General features: G+C 33.3%; 1 protein-coding gene across 1 annotated transcript; it reads right to left on the bottom strand.

The window, feature by feature from the left end:
* Window positions 1–848: 848 nt before the first annotated feature.
* On the bottom strand, window positions 849–14,139 carry LOC135949875 (uncharacterized). The gene is made up of 8 exons (XM_065499323.1): window positions 13,244–14,139; window positions 12,827–13,185; window positions 6,754–8,460; window positions 6,537–6,677; window positions 6,326–6,465; window positions 6,126–6,265; window positions 3,795–4,085; window positions 849–3,723 (listed from the first exon to the last, which is right to left on the bottom strand). Exons 1-8 carry the CDS (start codon window positions 13,653–13,655, stop codon window positions 2,198–2,200), a joined length of 4,716 nt encoding a protein of 1,571 aa, XP_065355395.1. The 5' UTR covers window positions 13,656–14,139; the 3' UTR covers window positions 849–2,197.
* Between the last annotated feature and the right edge of the window lie 1,721 nt (window positions 14,140–15,860).

The following is a 15,860-nucleotide window of genomic DNA, read 5'->3' as shown; positions in this document are numbered from 1 at the left end:
TTTACAAAGTAATTAAGGATTTTTTTAAGGATCACTCATATTTCGGTTTTGGTCAGAAATATGAGTGATCACAGATCGATCTTCTTTTCTCGATTAAACGCTTATTTACAAAATTATTAAGGATTTTAGATTTATGAGTATTTTCATATGAAAAATCCATGTTTGGTTAGAAATATGAGTGATCACAGATCGAGCTCCTTTTCTCGATTACACCTTATTTACAAAGTTATTAGGGATTTTAGATTTTTGAAGTTTTTCATATGAAAAATTGATTTTTGGTACGAAATATGAGTGATCACAGATCGAGCTCCTTTTTTCGATTAAACTGTTTTTAACAAAGTTATTAAGGATTTTAGATTTTTGAGAATTTTCATATGAAAAATCGATTGTTGGTAACAGATTGAGCTTTTTGAGTATTTTCATATGAAAAATCGATTTTTGGTACGAAATATGAGTGATCACATATCAAGCTCCTTTTCTCGATTAAAGGCTTATTTACAAAGTTTTTGGTTATTTTTTATGAAAAAAAAAAGTTTTGTATGAATAATTATGTCTAGCTTTTTTTTCTAATAAATCTAATTTTGTTTACTTCTTCTAACAAAACAAATACAAGAATCAATAAAGTGTTTTTTTTTTAAATGATTGTAAGTACATAATTTCTTTTTATTTAAATTAAACTAGAGAAGAGAAATTTAACCTTTATGTTTTGCATTTCATTGTAAAAGTCCGTCCGTTCATACGTAAGGTCTCTGCAAAGGTATCCATCCGTACACAACAGATTACAATACAAATCTCTCGCAAATGATGTAAATTTTATACACAAAAACAAGTATTATTGTATATATATATTTTTTGTTGTTGTTGTTGTTTAATTTTATACATTTTTTAATGAGAAATATATATTTTTAGAACTTATAAAAAAGATGAGGTTATTTTAAATATATGTATGTATATATTATATTTTATAACTCTTAGATATAAAGTGTGTATGTAGCAAAATGAACAAAGTTCTGGGAATCAACTGCGAGCCAAAAACTTAAAACAAAATTTACGTTTATTTCTTCAATAATATATTAATTATTATTATTTTAACTTCTTAATCATATGTATATAAGAGAATACCAAAAATAAAATAAATATTTATACGGCGGCATCAATTTAAAAAGAAACACGATAGAGATTTTCAAGTGGTAAACAGAAATTGATCGGTTTCAAAACATTCTATTTGAAAAAGAGTGATGAATTTCGTTTGATTTTTACTAGTGGGTTATTATTTCCTTGATGATGACAAATATCAAGTAATTTGAAATAATTTGGCCTACAGAATATTATAATTGTAAAATTGACCAAACTCCGGAGGTCACAGAAAATATAAATTTATTTTTTATATTTTGACTAATTTCGAAGTATGGGTTGGTCAAAAAGCATATACAAAGTTTTTTATCAAAATAAAACGAAATAATCTTTTATTTTGTTAGACAGATTTCAATACTCTTCACTCCGAAACGACCCATGTTTCTCTCGGCTAAAGATTTTATATTCAATTGTTCAATAAATCATGAAAATGTGTATAAGTTCCACAACTAGTTCTAGAACACATGCATATAGCCAGTACTCATTCTAGTTTGGCATTGCGGCTAATGATTTTTGTTTTAAATTGGATCAAGTCATAGGGTAACATAGAGACGATACGTAATTTTCAAAAACCTAACTCTTGCAACAACAAAATACATGATAGTCAATGTATTTTGTTGTTGTATCAAACATATGATTTGTTGTATTTTGGAGTGTCTCGTCTCTATGTATAATTCTCTATGAATCATTGGAAAGGTTCTGGAACCAGTTCGATAATAAATAACACATATTCTTAAGAACGTTTCTAGAACTAGTTTGCTATCATTGTTTTTTATTCGAAATTGTCATGCTTGGAACTAGTTGTGGGAACATTACTTCGAATTAAAACCACGTCTCCCATGGCTAAATAATGCGAAAGTTTTTTCCCTCCGAGAACATACTTGAAACTCCCTTTTCCTTCATAATCTATTTAAATTGTTGCCACGGCAAATATATGTATGTATGTATACATATGCATTTGATGCATCTTTTTTTTAACTGTTTTGTTTGTGATATCATGTTACAATTTATATACAATTTTCCACGCAACCTTAAACCTTTTGAATACGTGTGACTCTATAATCTAATTCATGGGTGTTGTGTAGCCAATAATGGTGGAGGTGGTGGCCGATGTTGATGATGAATTAGATTGAGAGGTTGTGTTGGTTGTAGTAGTTATATTTTTCGTATCCATACTGGCCATTATAGAGCTCAAGAGATCTATGGGAGATTTTAGATTTTGTTTGCTGCTGCTGCTAATTTTCGAACTACTACTTTTATGTGATTTTGTTGCCGTTGGAGAAGGGGAGGAAATGGAGGAGGAAATTGAGTTGGATGTCGAAACTTTGGTATTTTTAACTTGTACAACATTCTTTTTAGGCGTGTGCTCAGTGTTTGCAGTGGGGGGTGGTGGTGGAGGTAAAGGCATTTGTATGGGTGGAGGCGGTGGTAGTGGTGGCAAGGGAGGAGTTGGAGGTTGTGGGGCACTTACAACAGCTGGTGTGGGTGGAAAATTGACAATTGGTACTGAAGCTGCATCTACTACTACCGCTGTAGTAGAGTCAATTGCATCTGATATTGTGACCTCTTCCTCGTGATCTACAACAAGTTGAGGTTGAGAAAGTAATACATCTTCTGCCATCACCGCTGGTGTTAAGGCTTCCTCAACACTGTTGATTATATGATTTTGAGCTGTAGCCGCCACATTTAAAGGTGTTGCTAGTTGCATAGAAGTTATTGAAGCCGCCGCATCTTGATTTGTATGTATTAACGAAGTTTGCGTTTTCTTGGGGGTTGTGGGAGGAGCAGGAACGGTAGTTGCACGAGGTTGATCGGAAACGATTTGTACCTGAATTTTAATTTCGGGTTCCTTTTGATTTAGACTATTTACATAAGCTTCTCGGTGTGTAAACGGATTTGGAGGTACTAAAGGCAAAGACAAAGCAGGAGGCACTATTGGTTCGGGTAAATTGGTTTTATGTTTTGTTGGCGTTGTTGTGTTTGTTGCCAAAGCATTGTGTGTGGGAGGTATTACTGCTGTCAACTCATGTATTGCCGACATTTTGGGCCGTTTAGAAGCTTCCCCATTTTTATTCTTTTTGTCAACTTTATCGCCTTCGTCCTTGTGTTTGCGCTTTTCCTTTTTCTCCTTACGGCCACTCGTGGGCTGTTTAACATTATTGCCTTTGGCATTATCATTTGGTGGCAAAGACACAATTTTAGCTACCACTTTGTTTATCAAATTGTGTTCAATTACCATTTTTCTCATGTCGATCTTGGGCTCGTCTTTAGTTAGTTTCTTTTTGGCCGGTGATATGTCCATTTTAGTGATAGCTTCATCTTTAATGACATTTGTTGAATCATCTGTGCCACTTTCACTGGAACGTCTACTCAAACCCTCCACTTCATTGAGTTTTTTCAACTCTGCTCGCTTGGCTTTTCCCTCTGACGTACGTTTACAGAATGTTTTCTTGGTATCATCATGTGAAATGGGATTGGGTAGTATGGTTTGTTTTTCCTTATACTGAGGAGGCTCTGCCAAAACTGGATTATTCTTTTCATTTATTACCTCTTGGCCCGGATAATACTGACGCAAACGCAAATGCCAAGCTGCAAAATAAATAAATAAATTATAAATGTTAGAACATCATTGAAATATAGATCTAAGTGATAGTAATTACCAACACTGGTTACTGCTGTTACGGTACGAAATTGATGTATAATATTACGCGGCAAAAAGTAAATGTCATTATCACATAATTTGATACGAGCATAGCGTATTCCATCGCGCCTTAACTGATTCAATTTGGCGTCTTCAATCCATTGTACACATTGGGATATTGGCGGTTCGTGTAAATCGAGTTGCAGAGTTTCAACCAACTGATTGAAATCTTGCGCTGCAAAAGCTACTACATCTTTGGTAATACGATTTTGTTCGTAAGTTTGACCACAGTGAACTGCTTTTAGAATGCCTGAAAAAAAAACAATTTTTATTTTTAATTTGAATATAAATTGTTTTAGATTAGAACTTCTTATGTTAGTAAAATTAAACGAAGCATGTAAGATTTTTGTTATATATACATATATTTTTTTTTCAATTTATTGAGAGCAACATCTTCCTGATCCGCATTCTTTTGGTGCGTGCCAGAATTGAAGCAAATCCCGGACTATGGTTCTGTACAGTTTGCCAAAACCGGTTGCACCATATGTCCACCCAATTAAGGTGTTTTTTTGGGCTGGTGTCATCTCAGGAACTGCTTCGGGCTAAACAACACATAGGAGTGGTTGGAGATTTTTGTCGCCCCATGCTGCCAGCGACAATACTCATCGGAGTCATCGACATCGTCAACAATTCGCAACAACAGCAGCTGCAATCTCCACATCAACAGCTGCAAATACCACCATCGCTGCTAACAACTGCGGTTACGTTCCCGTGACCTGGGATATATCACCAATTCAACTGCAGTGTTCTCCAAGGTAAATTACATGAGAAAACCAATTTTTGTAGCAAAACCTTATCGTGGTCGTGCAACAAAACAATATTCCAGTTTGCACATCTTCAACGGGTACAACTTCCTTTCGATCCAGACACTAGAGTATTGGTCTCCAGTCTCTGAAACACAATTTATTGCGGTCAGATATAGAGCTCTATAATGTCTTCGTTCCGCCAGTAGCCAGCTGTCCCACAGGCTACCGTCCCGACATCAGGACCATTTTAGACAGCGTCTGGTCCTAGGAGACTATAACGCGCACCATCTGCTCTGGCACTCCAACTTAGGGCATGACTGCCGATTCCACCTTCTGCACATTGAATGACGAAGCACTTACGACGGATAATGGGTAACAATGATTAGATTCTATGACAACCTTGAATATCAGTAATACAGAACCCAAAAAAAAAAAATATTGAATACGTCGCTATAAGGTTCTAACGACATTCATTTTATTGTTCCTAATCTACTTTTAAGCATCTAAATTTTCTTATGAGTTGCATGTTAAAAATCCAATTTAAATTCGTATGAATGTTCAACAGTCATTCCATTAGTCACCTTCAAATATAAACGGCATTAAATATCATCGTTTAAAAAGCTGGTAAAATTGTGTGAATGGATGCCTTCTTGTTCACTGCTCAATATATATTCTACTCAGTAACAACTTTTTGCGAAAGTTGCGGTGTTAGCATTATTCCTTACTTTTTAAACAAATTAGTTAGCAGCTTGTACAGATGCAAGGAGCAATAAGAACTTAGTATGAAACTAATGATCGTACATTACATTCATGAACCTTATTATTTTAGCACTTGAACATCTGACATCAGATTTATTTATAATGTCAGATGAAGATCGAGAGTATTATGTCTATGACTTTCATCACATTCAAAAAAATTAACTGTTGTGCATGAAAATTCTGCTTGTCAAATAACATATATGTATTAATCGAATGTTAAACCCGATAAAAGTATCGAACATTAAAATAATTGACAAGAACGTAACCACTGTTCGGGTATTTCTCAATACTTCGCATTTAAGTTGAATGCCTAAAAAACAGTTTGAAGTCATCTGGGTGTCGAAAAATTATCTAACTTGCATTGACCCTACTTCTGGGAAGCTTTTCAGAATGAAATAATGACCAGATACACTGTATAACGATGTAAAATAAGCTTTATAATAAAATTTAACATATTCTTTTGAAGTCCTTCTATTTTAGCTAGATAGTTATATGGATTGATTGACGAACGTGTTAGTATTAAATTCAAATGTAATTAGATTTCACTATTCACTGGTTGCTGAGTTGACAGCTAATGGACGAGTCAACTCGGGTCATTCCGGTGCGTAGAACCGACTGTCATGGGTATGTTGTAAATGTTGCCGATGGTTGTAAATGTGTTCGCAAACAGAAAATAAGTAAATTAATTTCCTTATTTGTTTACAAACTACTGCATTGTATTATTGTTAATTATTGTTATACCTTCGTCACTAAACAATTTGACAATTTATTAAAATACTACTTACCAACAGCAGCTGTCGTTATACGTTCATGACCATGTCCCACATGATCAGCATGGGCTTTAGTGCGGTCCTCAATCATTGTCTCACGAGCCTCCGAAAGTCGTGGTAAATATTGTAAATTGCGCAATTCATTGATTCGTGTCCTAAAAACGTATAAATTAAAATACCACACAACACTAAAAGAGAATAACTATATAACATACCTTTGCCTTTTTAATGGTGTTTTACTGTTTAATTCGGCAGTAGGTACCAACTGTTCGCCAGAACGAATCCATAAAATGGGACCATCATTAGATATCCGGGGATCAGTTTGCAAAATTGAACAAGGACCCCAAGGCATTGTCTAAACATTTAATTAAATTGAAAAAATATAAAAAAAATTTAACTTTAAAAACTACTAATAATAATAAATACCTTTTTTAAGAAGGGATTTTCTTCTATGCGTCCCAGTAAATCAGGAAAATAGCCTCCTACTTCTTCATGAACTTTACCAACTAAACTGATTTGATGTAGAGGACCATAACGAAAAGTACCTTGGGAATAATTACGTACCACCTGTTTAAAAAATAAACACCATTTAAATTAAGTAAAATCATTATATAAATTTGTAATATATAGCAAAATAAAGTACCTGTTCATAATATTGCGACATGGTACAGGTTTCTATATCAGAATTTCTGCCCAAAACACCAGCCTTTACCGTTAACGTTGAATAGTTCTCTGCCATATGTTCTAGCAAATCCGGCAAATACTTGGCCGCATCATGTACTATGCCCATAACATGATGGGCATAACCTTCATCATCTTCAGCAAAACAAATTTCGAAAAATTCATTGACCAATTCTTCCATTTCATCGGGCGAAAGATTTTGTATTTCATCTTGGTACAAATGTACTACTGAGGCACCACCATTCGGATATACTTCCACTTCAAAGTACTGTCCATATTTAAGATGCTCGAGTCCTATGGGAATATGATTATTGTTGCGACTGGTACGTGTGACATTTGGCGCTGGTGTGTGTTTTGCACTTTGCGTGCCCACACTAACCCGACGTATTTTCGATCTTTTATAACACCTAGAACATTCGCGGCTACGAGATGATGAAGAGGTGGAGGAGGAATTCAAACTACTGTGTTTGTTGGACGAAGACGAAGAGGACAATGAAGATCTGTGATGATGATGATTATGACTACTACTGCCCGAAGAAGAACGTCTTGATGATGTGGCCGAGTGTGATGATGAAGACGATGAGGTTGAGGTTAAAGTAGAGGAAGTGGAAGTGGAAGTAGATGAAGATGAAGAAGTAGTTGTAGAAGTAGATGTAGAAGAAGACGTAGAAGTAGAAGTAGCTGAAACGGACATTGAGCTGCTTGTAACTAGGGGGGAATTTAAAGTAGATGAATTATGGCCTGACTGATGATTGCTGGTTATGGTATGTGATGTTGCCACGGATCCTTGACTTAAGGAAATTGGTGTGATAAACGTCTTTTGAGACGGTGAAGGCATTATAATAGTTTCAATTTTTATTTTTGCATCAGCCGGCATTGTGGGCTTGATTTTTACTTCTTTTACTGTATTTTCAGATTTTATTTCCGGTTTTACATCTTCTATTTTTAGAGGTGCTGCTGTTGACAGAGTATTACCTGCATCTAATTTGTTTTCGATGTTAAAATCTAATTGTCTGGCAACTTCATTTGGTTTTTTTGTCACAAGACTTTTGATTTCAATAATGCTTTCATCTTTTAGCTTTTTGATTTCAATAATATTTTCCTCTTTTGGCTTTTTGATTTCAATAACATTTTCCTCCTTTAGCTTTTTGATTTCAATAACATTTTCATCTTTTAGCTTTAGTTTAAGGGGTGATGGTGCTACGACTGTCTCTGCTGAGGATTTGTCAGTTTTAATTTGGGATTGTTTCTCCAGTGTCGGTGTATATGTTATTGTTTTATCATTAATACATTTTTTGTCTTCTGTGGAGACTTTCCTTACTTCCTTTTCATTTAAATCTTTTTTGTCTTCTGTGGAGACTTTCCTTACTTCCTTATTATTTAAATCTTTTTTGTCTTCAATGGAGATTTTTCTTACTTCGGTTTTTTGATTTTCAACCACTGGTTTCCGCTCCATTGTATCATTTTTCTCCTTTAATGATATGTCATTGATTTTAGCCATCGATTGGCTGTTTATAATTGTAACTGCTGTAACTGTTTTTTCTACTACTTTGTTGTCCACCAGAACATTTTCAGAACTTATCTTTATAAGACTGCTTTGACTGGTCTTGCTGCTTTCGGAACTTCGCCTACGATTGCTGGACTCCACTGACGAAATGGATAGTGATGTCTGCAAATATATAGGCATATTATAAGATAATAACAAACATACGAGTGAAATATAATAGATTAAAATGTATATATAAAATCAATATTATATATATTATGTATCTCATTAAACGAAATGATCAATAGCGTAAAAACAAATTTTGGGCCATAGAATCCAGTGGTATACTCCGTTTTGTTAGATCCATAAATTAGAAAAATAAATGCTTAATTTCATGATTTTAGGTCAATTATTAAAAAATGCTCAAAATGTACTATTAGTAGAAAAAAGTACCTGTGAATTCTAAGTAATGCAGCATTATGTGTGTCTAATTTCATGATTCTAGTTTCATTATTATAAATTCTTTAAAATGTAACATTAGAATAAAGAAAAAGTACCACTCCTTCAGGACAATATATGCATAATTTAATGTTTATTGGTCCCTTTATTATTGAAATTTTTTAAAGAGATCCGAATAACACGCCGTTATCTAATTTTTTCTATGACTGGTGAAACTAAAATTTTATCAATATTACTTCATAAATTTGAATAAAATGTATTTTCCCGTTTTTGCCCCCTTTTAGGTACCTTTTTGCGTCATTTAGATTAGAAAAATTTTATTTAAATAAATTCCAGCTCGTTGTAAAATATTCATATGTCAGTTTATAGAAATCATATCTTGAAAAAGGTACCCAAAAAAAATACAATTATTTCCCTTTACGAGTTCAAATTTCTAAAAAGTACCAAATTTAAATATTTATTATATTAAGTATCTAATAGTAATACAAATTTATTTGTAAGTTTATTGGTTTAAAAGACATAGTATGCCATAAAAGTACCAAAATACAGTTTTTAACTGTTTACTCCTCTAAAAGGTGAGGATTTTAAAAAAGTACCAAATATACGGTAAGTTTTGCTTTACTTCTTAAATTAATAAAGAAGTGCCGCTGAATAACACTGATTGCCCACCAAAGCTTATGGTGATAGTGTTTTATCGGATTCAACGTGCGATAAATGGTTTGTTCATTTCAAAAGACAACGATCGCCCAGACCAGGCAAAAAAGTTTGAAGACCATGAATTGGAGGCTTACTCCAATTACTCCATGAAGATTGTTGTCAAAATCAACAAGAGCTTGCAACATCATTGGGAGCTACTCAAGCAGTAGGTTAGGTAAGCGTAAGAGATCGTACTTGAAGCCCGGCCAACCAGCCGAATCGACACCTCTGTATTTAGCGGTAGCCAGACCATCACATTTGTTTGAACTGAGAACAGATAAACGCTCAGAATATGCGGCCAGACATGAAATCGTAATATTTCATCATGACAACGCTAGGTCACATGTTGCACTACCTTTTAAAAACTATTTAGAAAGAAATGGTTGTCATGTTTAGCCTCACCGCCTTATAGTCCAGACCTTGCCCTGTTCGACTACTATTTGTTTCGATCGATGCAGACGATCTCTCTGGGATACGCTTCACATCAGGATAGAGTATCCGAAATTGACTTGATTCGTTTTTGGACTCAAAAGATGAGCAGATGAGCGCGGAATCCATATGTTGTCAAAAAATGGGAAAAGGTCATAGCTAACAATGGCTAATACTTTGAATAAATTAATATATACAAATGTTTCAAAATAAAATCTATGGGGAAAGTGGTGTATACAGTCCAAATTTCATTATTCTAAGTAAAGATACTCTTTTAAACTAGTATATGTAGATAGGTTGATTTATTCTCTATTTTCGATGATTATAATTTAAATAAAGGAGTAATATTCAGCCTTATCATGTAAGGCGTAGTCGTTTTACGACAACGACAGTTTCGTACTAGATTAAAGAAATTATTCAACCTGTTTCATTAATCTAGTACGAAACTGTCGTTGTCGTAAAACGACTACCCCTTGCATGATAAGGCTGATTATCTTGTAGCCTTTAATTCATGAAATATTCGTTGATTCATTGATTAGTTGTGCACTTAGAATATCTCAACAAATAATTCAAAGCATGAGCAGTCTACAGTCGAACAACTTAAATGTCAAAGCATCAAGAACATATATTTCATACTTATCAGGATATGAACTTTAACAAGGTTATATACTCTTTTCCAATGAATACTTTAAGATAACAATTTAAAACAATTTTTTCTAAAAAAATATTTAGGTTTTCATAGAAATCTCGTTTGCACTAATAGCCTAAGAACCAATTAGGTTTATACATTCATAAATTCCGTTATAAAGATGCGAAGCAAATAAACCCAACCAAATGTCTTTAGCTGGGGCCGAATTACCGCATTCGATATCGAGTAAATTCGATCGTAATTTTCTTATTTGAGATTACGGCATTCGATATCGAGCATGACATTTAGTACATTTTGTTATAATTACGATATCGAAATTATTTTTCGATACGATAGTTCATTCGATCACGAGTGCGAGTAAAATTTATCGTAATTTTCCTATTTGAGATTCTGGCATTCGATAACGAGCAAGAAATTTAGTACATTTTATAATAATTTCGATATCGAAATCATTTTTCGATACGATAGTTCATTCGATGACGAATGCGGTAATTTGGCCCCTGATTTAGACAAATAATCCTGATTCATTCTGTGCTTTATTATTGCAGCAAACGATTTTTGATTAATTTAGAAATTTTCTATTAACAAATAACTCCGCACCAAAAAATGGTGCGTTCGTTTAGGTTTACAAACAAGAGAAATTGGTACAGTTTTAGGCTTTACATTAGTCACTACTGTTAGACACGTCATGCTAAACCTTTTACAAATTACCTTTCACTTATTAGTTTACATTTTATTACGATAAACGTAAGTACATTTGTCCACTCCAACGTCTATGTTTGTAAAATTGGGCAAAATTTTGTGCAGAAATTGTAAAATTTCGCTACAAAATAAAAAATTCCATACTATGAAATTATGTATTGGATGTATGACTTAAAATTGCGGTAGTTTTTCAAATTTGTAGCTTTTATTTTGAAACACTGTTAGCTATGACCTTTTTACATTTATCTGGCAACATAAGTATTCCGAGCCAAAGGAACTGCTTATCTTTTGAGGTCAAGAACGAAGCAAGCCAATATTAAATACTCTTCCAAAGTGAAGCGTATCCCAGAGATAGCGTTCTGCATTGATCGATAGTATTCGGACGGGGCAAGGTCTGAACTATAAGACGGGTGAGGTAAAACTTTCAACCACTTCTTTCTAAATAGTTTTTAAGAGGTGGCCTAGCGTTATTATGATGAAATATTAGGGTCCTATGACTGGCCGCAAATTCTGGGCGTTTTTCGACAAATGCTCGGCATGTGATGGTATGGCCAGATTTCGGCAACTCTTTTCCTCCCACAAAATACAGAGCATTACCATAGCGCAATGGATATTTGGCTTTTGTGTCGATTCGACTGATTGACCTTCACGTACGATCCCTTACGTGTTATCGTAATGAATCCATTTTTCATCGCAAGTAATGCTTCATTGTAAAAATTATTTTCTTTTATAACGTTCAGGCATCATATCGGACATGCAAAATTATCTTTCAAGGCCTCTAGGCTTCAATTCGTTTGGTAACCAATTTTCCTGCTTTTGATGAATCCTGCTGCTTGCAAACGTCATGAAATTGCTGCTTGAGTAGCTCCCAATGATGTTGCAAGCTTTTATTGAGTTTGACAATACTAATCTTCATTTTTTCTTGGTCTTCAAATATTTTTGGCTGGTCTGAGCGATCATTGACTTCTGTGTCCAAATCACCACTTCTGAACCGAACAAACCATCTCTCGCACATTGAAACTGATGGAACACATTCACCATAAGCTTTGGAGAGCAATCGGTATGCTTCAGCGGCAATTTTTTCAGATTAATTAAGTAAAACAAAACTTCCCTCATATTTTTTTTTTTTAAACAAACTACGAAGCGTTTTGCTGCAGATACACCCAGAGTTTCTGGCGGGAATCGAACCTGCAACCCTCAGATTAATATTCAGAACACTATCGACTGGTCTATCGGGGCACCATCGACGCTTTGTTGGCACAAAATTCGAAATTTTCAAAGCAAAAAAACGATGTTGTTTAAACTATAATGTTCCATAACTAAGTGAGAATAAATGACAGATATGTACATTTCAAAATTACATATAAGTTATTAAAAACAAAAACCGTGTTCCAAAAATATGCCACCTATTGTAAATCACCCAATATATAAAACTCGATTCCATGGACACGAGTCGTCTCTGTTATTTCCTGAATTTATCAATGACAAGTGTCACTAATTACATGCACGCAGCTGTATATTTATACTACAACCATATTATTTCTAGTCTAATTGGCAATCTTATTGTCATAAAATCTAATCTAATAACCAATTTGCAATAAACCTCAAAATTACCTTTTCTTTGTCTTCATTCGGATTTGATGATGACAACTTTGGTGTGAAGGCACTACTGCTGCTGCTACATTTCGCCTTGGAACTGGAGCTAACACTAGAACCACTTCCCGCTTTACTGCTGGACACATGACCATCTTTAGAGCTTGATTTAGAGCTTGAACGATCTGAGCTTTTCGTTGAGGACGAAGAAGAATTCGATTTATATTTATCTTTATCTTTTTTATGGTGTGGATTTTTATCAGATGAAGAAGTCTTGTCTTTTTCTTTGGATTTTTTTGTAGGATCAGAAGAACGATCTTTATCACGTTCTCTATCATTGTCGCGATCTTTTTCTTTCTTCTTCTTTTTATGAGATTTATCTAAAAGAAACAAAATCAAATGAATACATGAGAAACTAAAAATGAAAAGACTATTTACCTTTATCACCACTACTGCGTTCTTTCACAGGAGTTGCAGAAGTAGTTGTCGTTATAGATGTAGACAAGGTTTTAACAACATTAGTTAATGTTACCGTATTAACTATTGCTGCCTTTGTGTTGTCCTTAACTAGACAGGACTTTTCTGGCTGCATTTGTTTTTCTTCAATTTTTTGTTCGCTTTTATTAATAAGGTTTTCTGGTTTCTCCTCTGCTTCTCCTACTGTTTTCCCTAGGAGTTGCCCTTTCTCTTTATTACTATCTTCAACATCTTTACCACCGGCTAAATGTTCATTATTTATTTTTGTATTCATTATTTTTGTTGTCGTATGTAGTTGTAATTTTTGCTGCTGCTGTTGTTGCTCTTGTTGCGACTTTGAGGACGTCACATGAGTTTCCACAATATTCGACATTGCGCGCCACTTCCCTACGTCTATGTCAGGACGTAATTTTTTTCAATAAGACAATTGCCGAAGTTCACACAAAAATCGATTTTATTTGGCCGCCTCGTTAATAAAAAAAAAACTCTGTAAGCGCGCAATTTACCATAAATTTATTATTTACGTTTGCTTTTGTATTTCTTGCACTGCATTAATATGAAGTTTTCATCAATATAGATTTATTCTAAGAAAAAATTTTCCATTTTCTTTGTGCAACGCATGCAATACATTCTTTTCTTCTGCGTCACTAAAAAAATTGATTTTTATTTTCTTTTGAAATATATATACTTTATGCGTATATAACAAGTTAATTTTCTAATTTCACTTTTTTACTTTAGCATAATATGACTTTGTTTTCTTTGCAATTAATTAGTTTTTTTTAGTATTTTTGCAAATTCCACTTCACGCGTCCATTTTTATCATAATAAAAATTACTAAACAACATAGTTGTATTCTGTACAGTGGTGCCGACTATTTATAATCAAAACACGCCGTTCAATACATCAAAACTCGCTAGAAAGTTCTAAAAACGTCGATTGCCGAGTTCATATGAGATCTTTGTTAAAAGTAGTAAAATATTTGTAAAATAAATTGTAATTGGAAACTAAAATTTCTTCTGAATTTATGAGATTTAACTATGATATTTTAGTCATTAAATTTTCGCAAATATTTTTTGAATTTGCTTTTACTCCAACCCTCTTGCCAACTAACTCATAAAGTCACAACAAAAGTCACCATATAATTCTCGTATTATTTTATCGAAGGTTTGAGTATATGTTAACTAGTACCAGCTTTGACAGGTCTAAACGAGGATATTAAATATAAAATTGCATATCTTTCGTCTCGATGATTAAAGAAAAATACTCATAAACGTGGCCAGTTTTTCTTCAGCTCTGACGTCGACCATTTTGCCTTAATATTTGGTAAAATCATAAGATAAAACTTTGCTATTTGAACAAAATTATATTAAAATAAAATGAAACATTACAATCTACCGCGTTTTTTTCTTTTGCGACTTTTGGGTTATTGAAGAGCGCTAAATTGGCAGCACTAATTCTGTACTGAAATTTTTAGGGCGAAAAAGTGCTGCCAATCATTTTGTTGGAGAAGTGATGCATTTGAGGCGAATTTAAGGCAAATTTGCTTCACACAGAGTTACCTACTTTTTGGTATACACATTTGATTGTATGCCAATGCATGGATACGGCTGTGGATGTTTGAATTTATATTATAACTATTTAAATCATTTTACATATTTTAATTAGTTTCCATTCTGATTTTTTAGTAAAATTTAAATGTTTGAATAAGTATGTTTGTTGTTGTAAGAGCTCTGTTGTTGTAAGAGCTCTTTTAGTTCTTCACTGGGGAAAAACTTCCGGTTGATACAATTGTCGCTGAGTTGACAATCTTCGTCCCTGTGACACTCGGATCTTTCCGGAGGGGGAATGGTTTAGTTAATGTAGTTGAATCTTGAATATAAGAAAATTCTATAGTTTTATTAAGCAATTACTTTACAAATATCTACATATACTTGATATTTTTTTTGTCACGATAAACTTTAAAATGGTTGTAAGAGAAAAAATTATCAGTTATATAGAAAATTTTCCAAAAATCTAATGAAATTTGTATTTTTTTTTGTATTTAATTAATATCATTTACTTATCTTAACAAAGAAAATAAGAACATAATTAAATTCTAAAAATAGAAATCATTCTTTTTTAGGAACATTTGCAAAACCTTTTAGTGACTCAGTATTTTGTTTTCTATTACCTTTTCAAAACGACCAATTAGAGATTTAATCGTATCCTTTGAAATATGGTGCTATTCGTTTGTAACTGCATTTAATAAAGCTTCTTTTTTATGGGATTGAGATCTAGCGAATTTTTTTAAAATAATTTTTGATTTATTAATTGGATATTTATCACTGATAGTTATTTGTTTTAATCTAGAATTAAAATCGTTTACTATTTAGGTTTTAAATTTTCGCAAATCACGACTCTAGCCATCTTTTTTTTTTTGGAAAACTTTAAAAGTTTCCGTTGTTTTGTCAATGTTAAGAATATTCTATTGTATTGTCACTCACTGTAAGTATTACCAAGTTTTAAATATCAACATAGTTAGGTCTAGATTTTAACATGTTAGTTAAACTCGACTTAAAAAGCAGTTAAGTTTAACCAA

The sequence above is a fragment of the Calliphora vicina genome, chromosome 2 (genome assembly GCF_958450345.1).
Source record: "Calliphora vicina chromosome 2, idCalVici1.1, whole genome shotgun sequence".
NCBI lineage: Eukaryota > Metazoa > Arthropoda > Insecta > Diptera > Calliphoridae > Calliphora > Calliphora vicina.
Note: the sequence above shows the minus strand (reverse complement) of the source record. Positions and strands in the feature narration are given on the sequence as shown.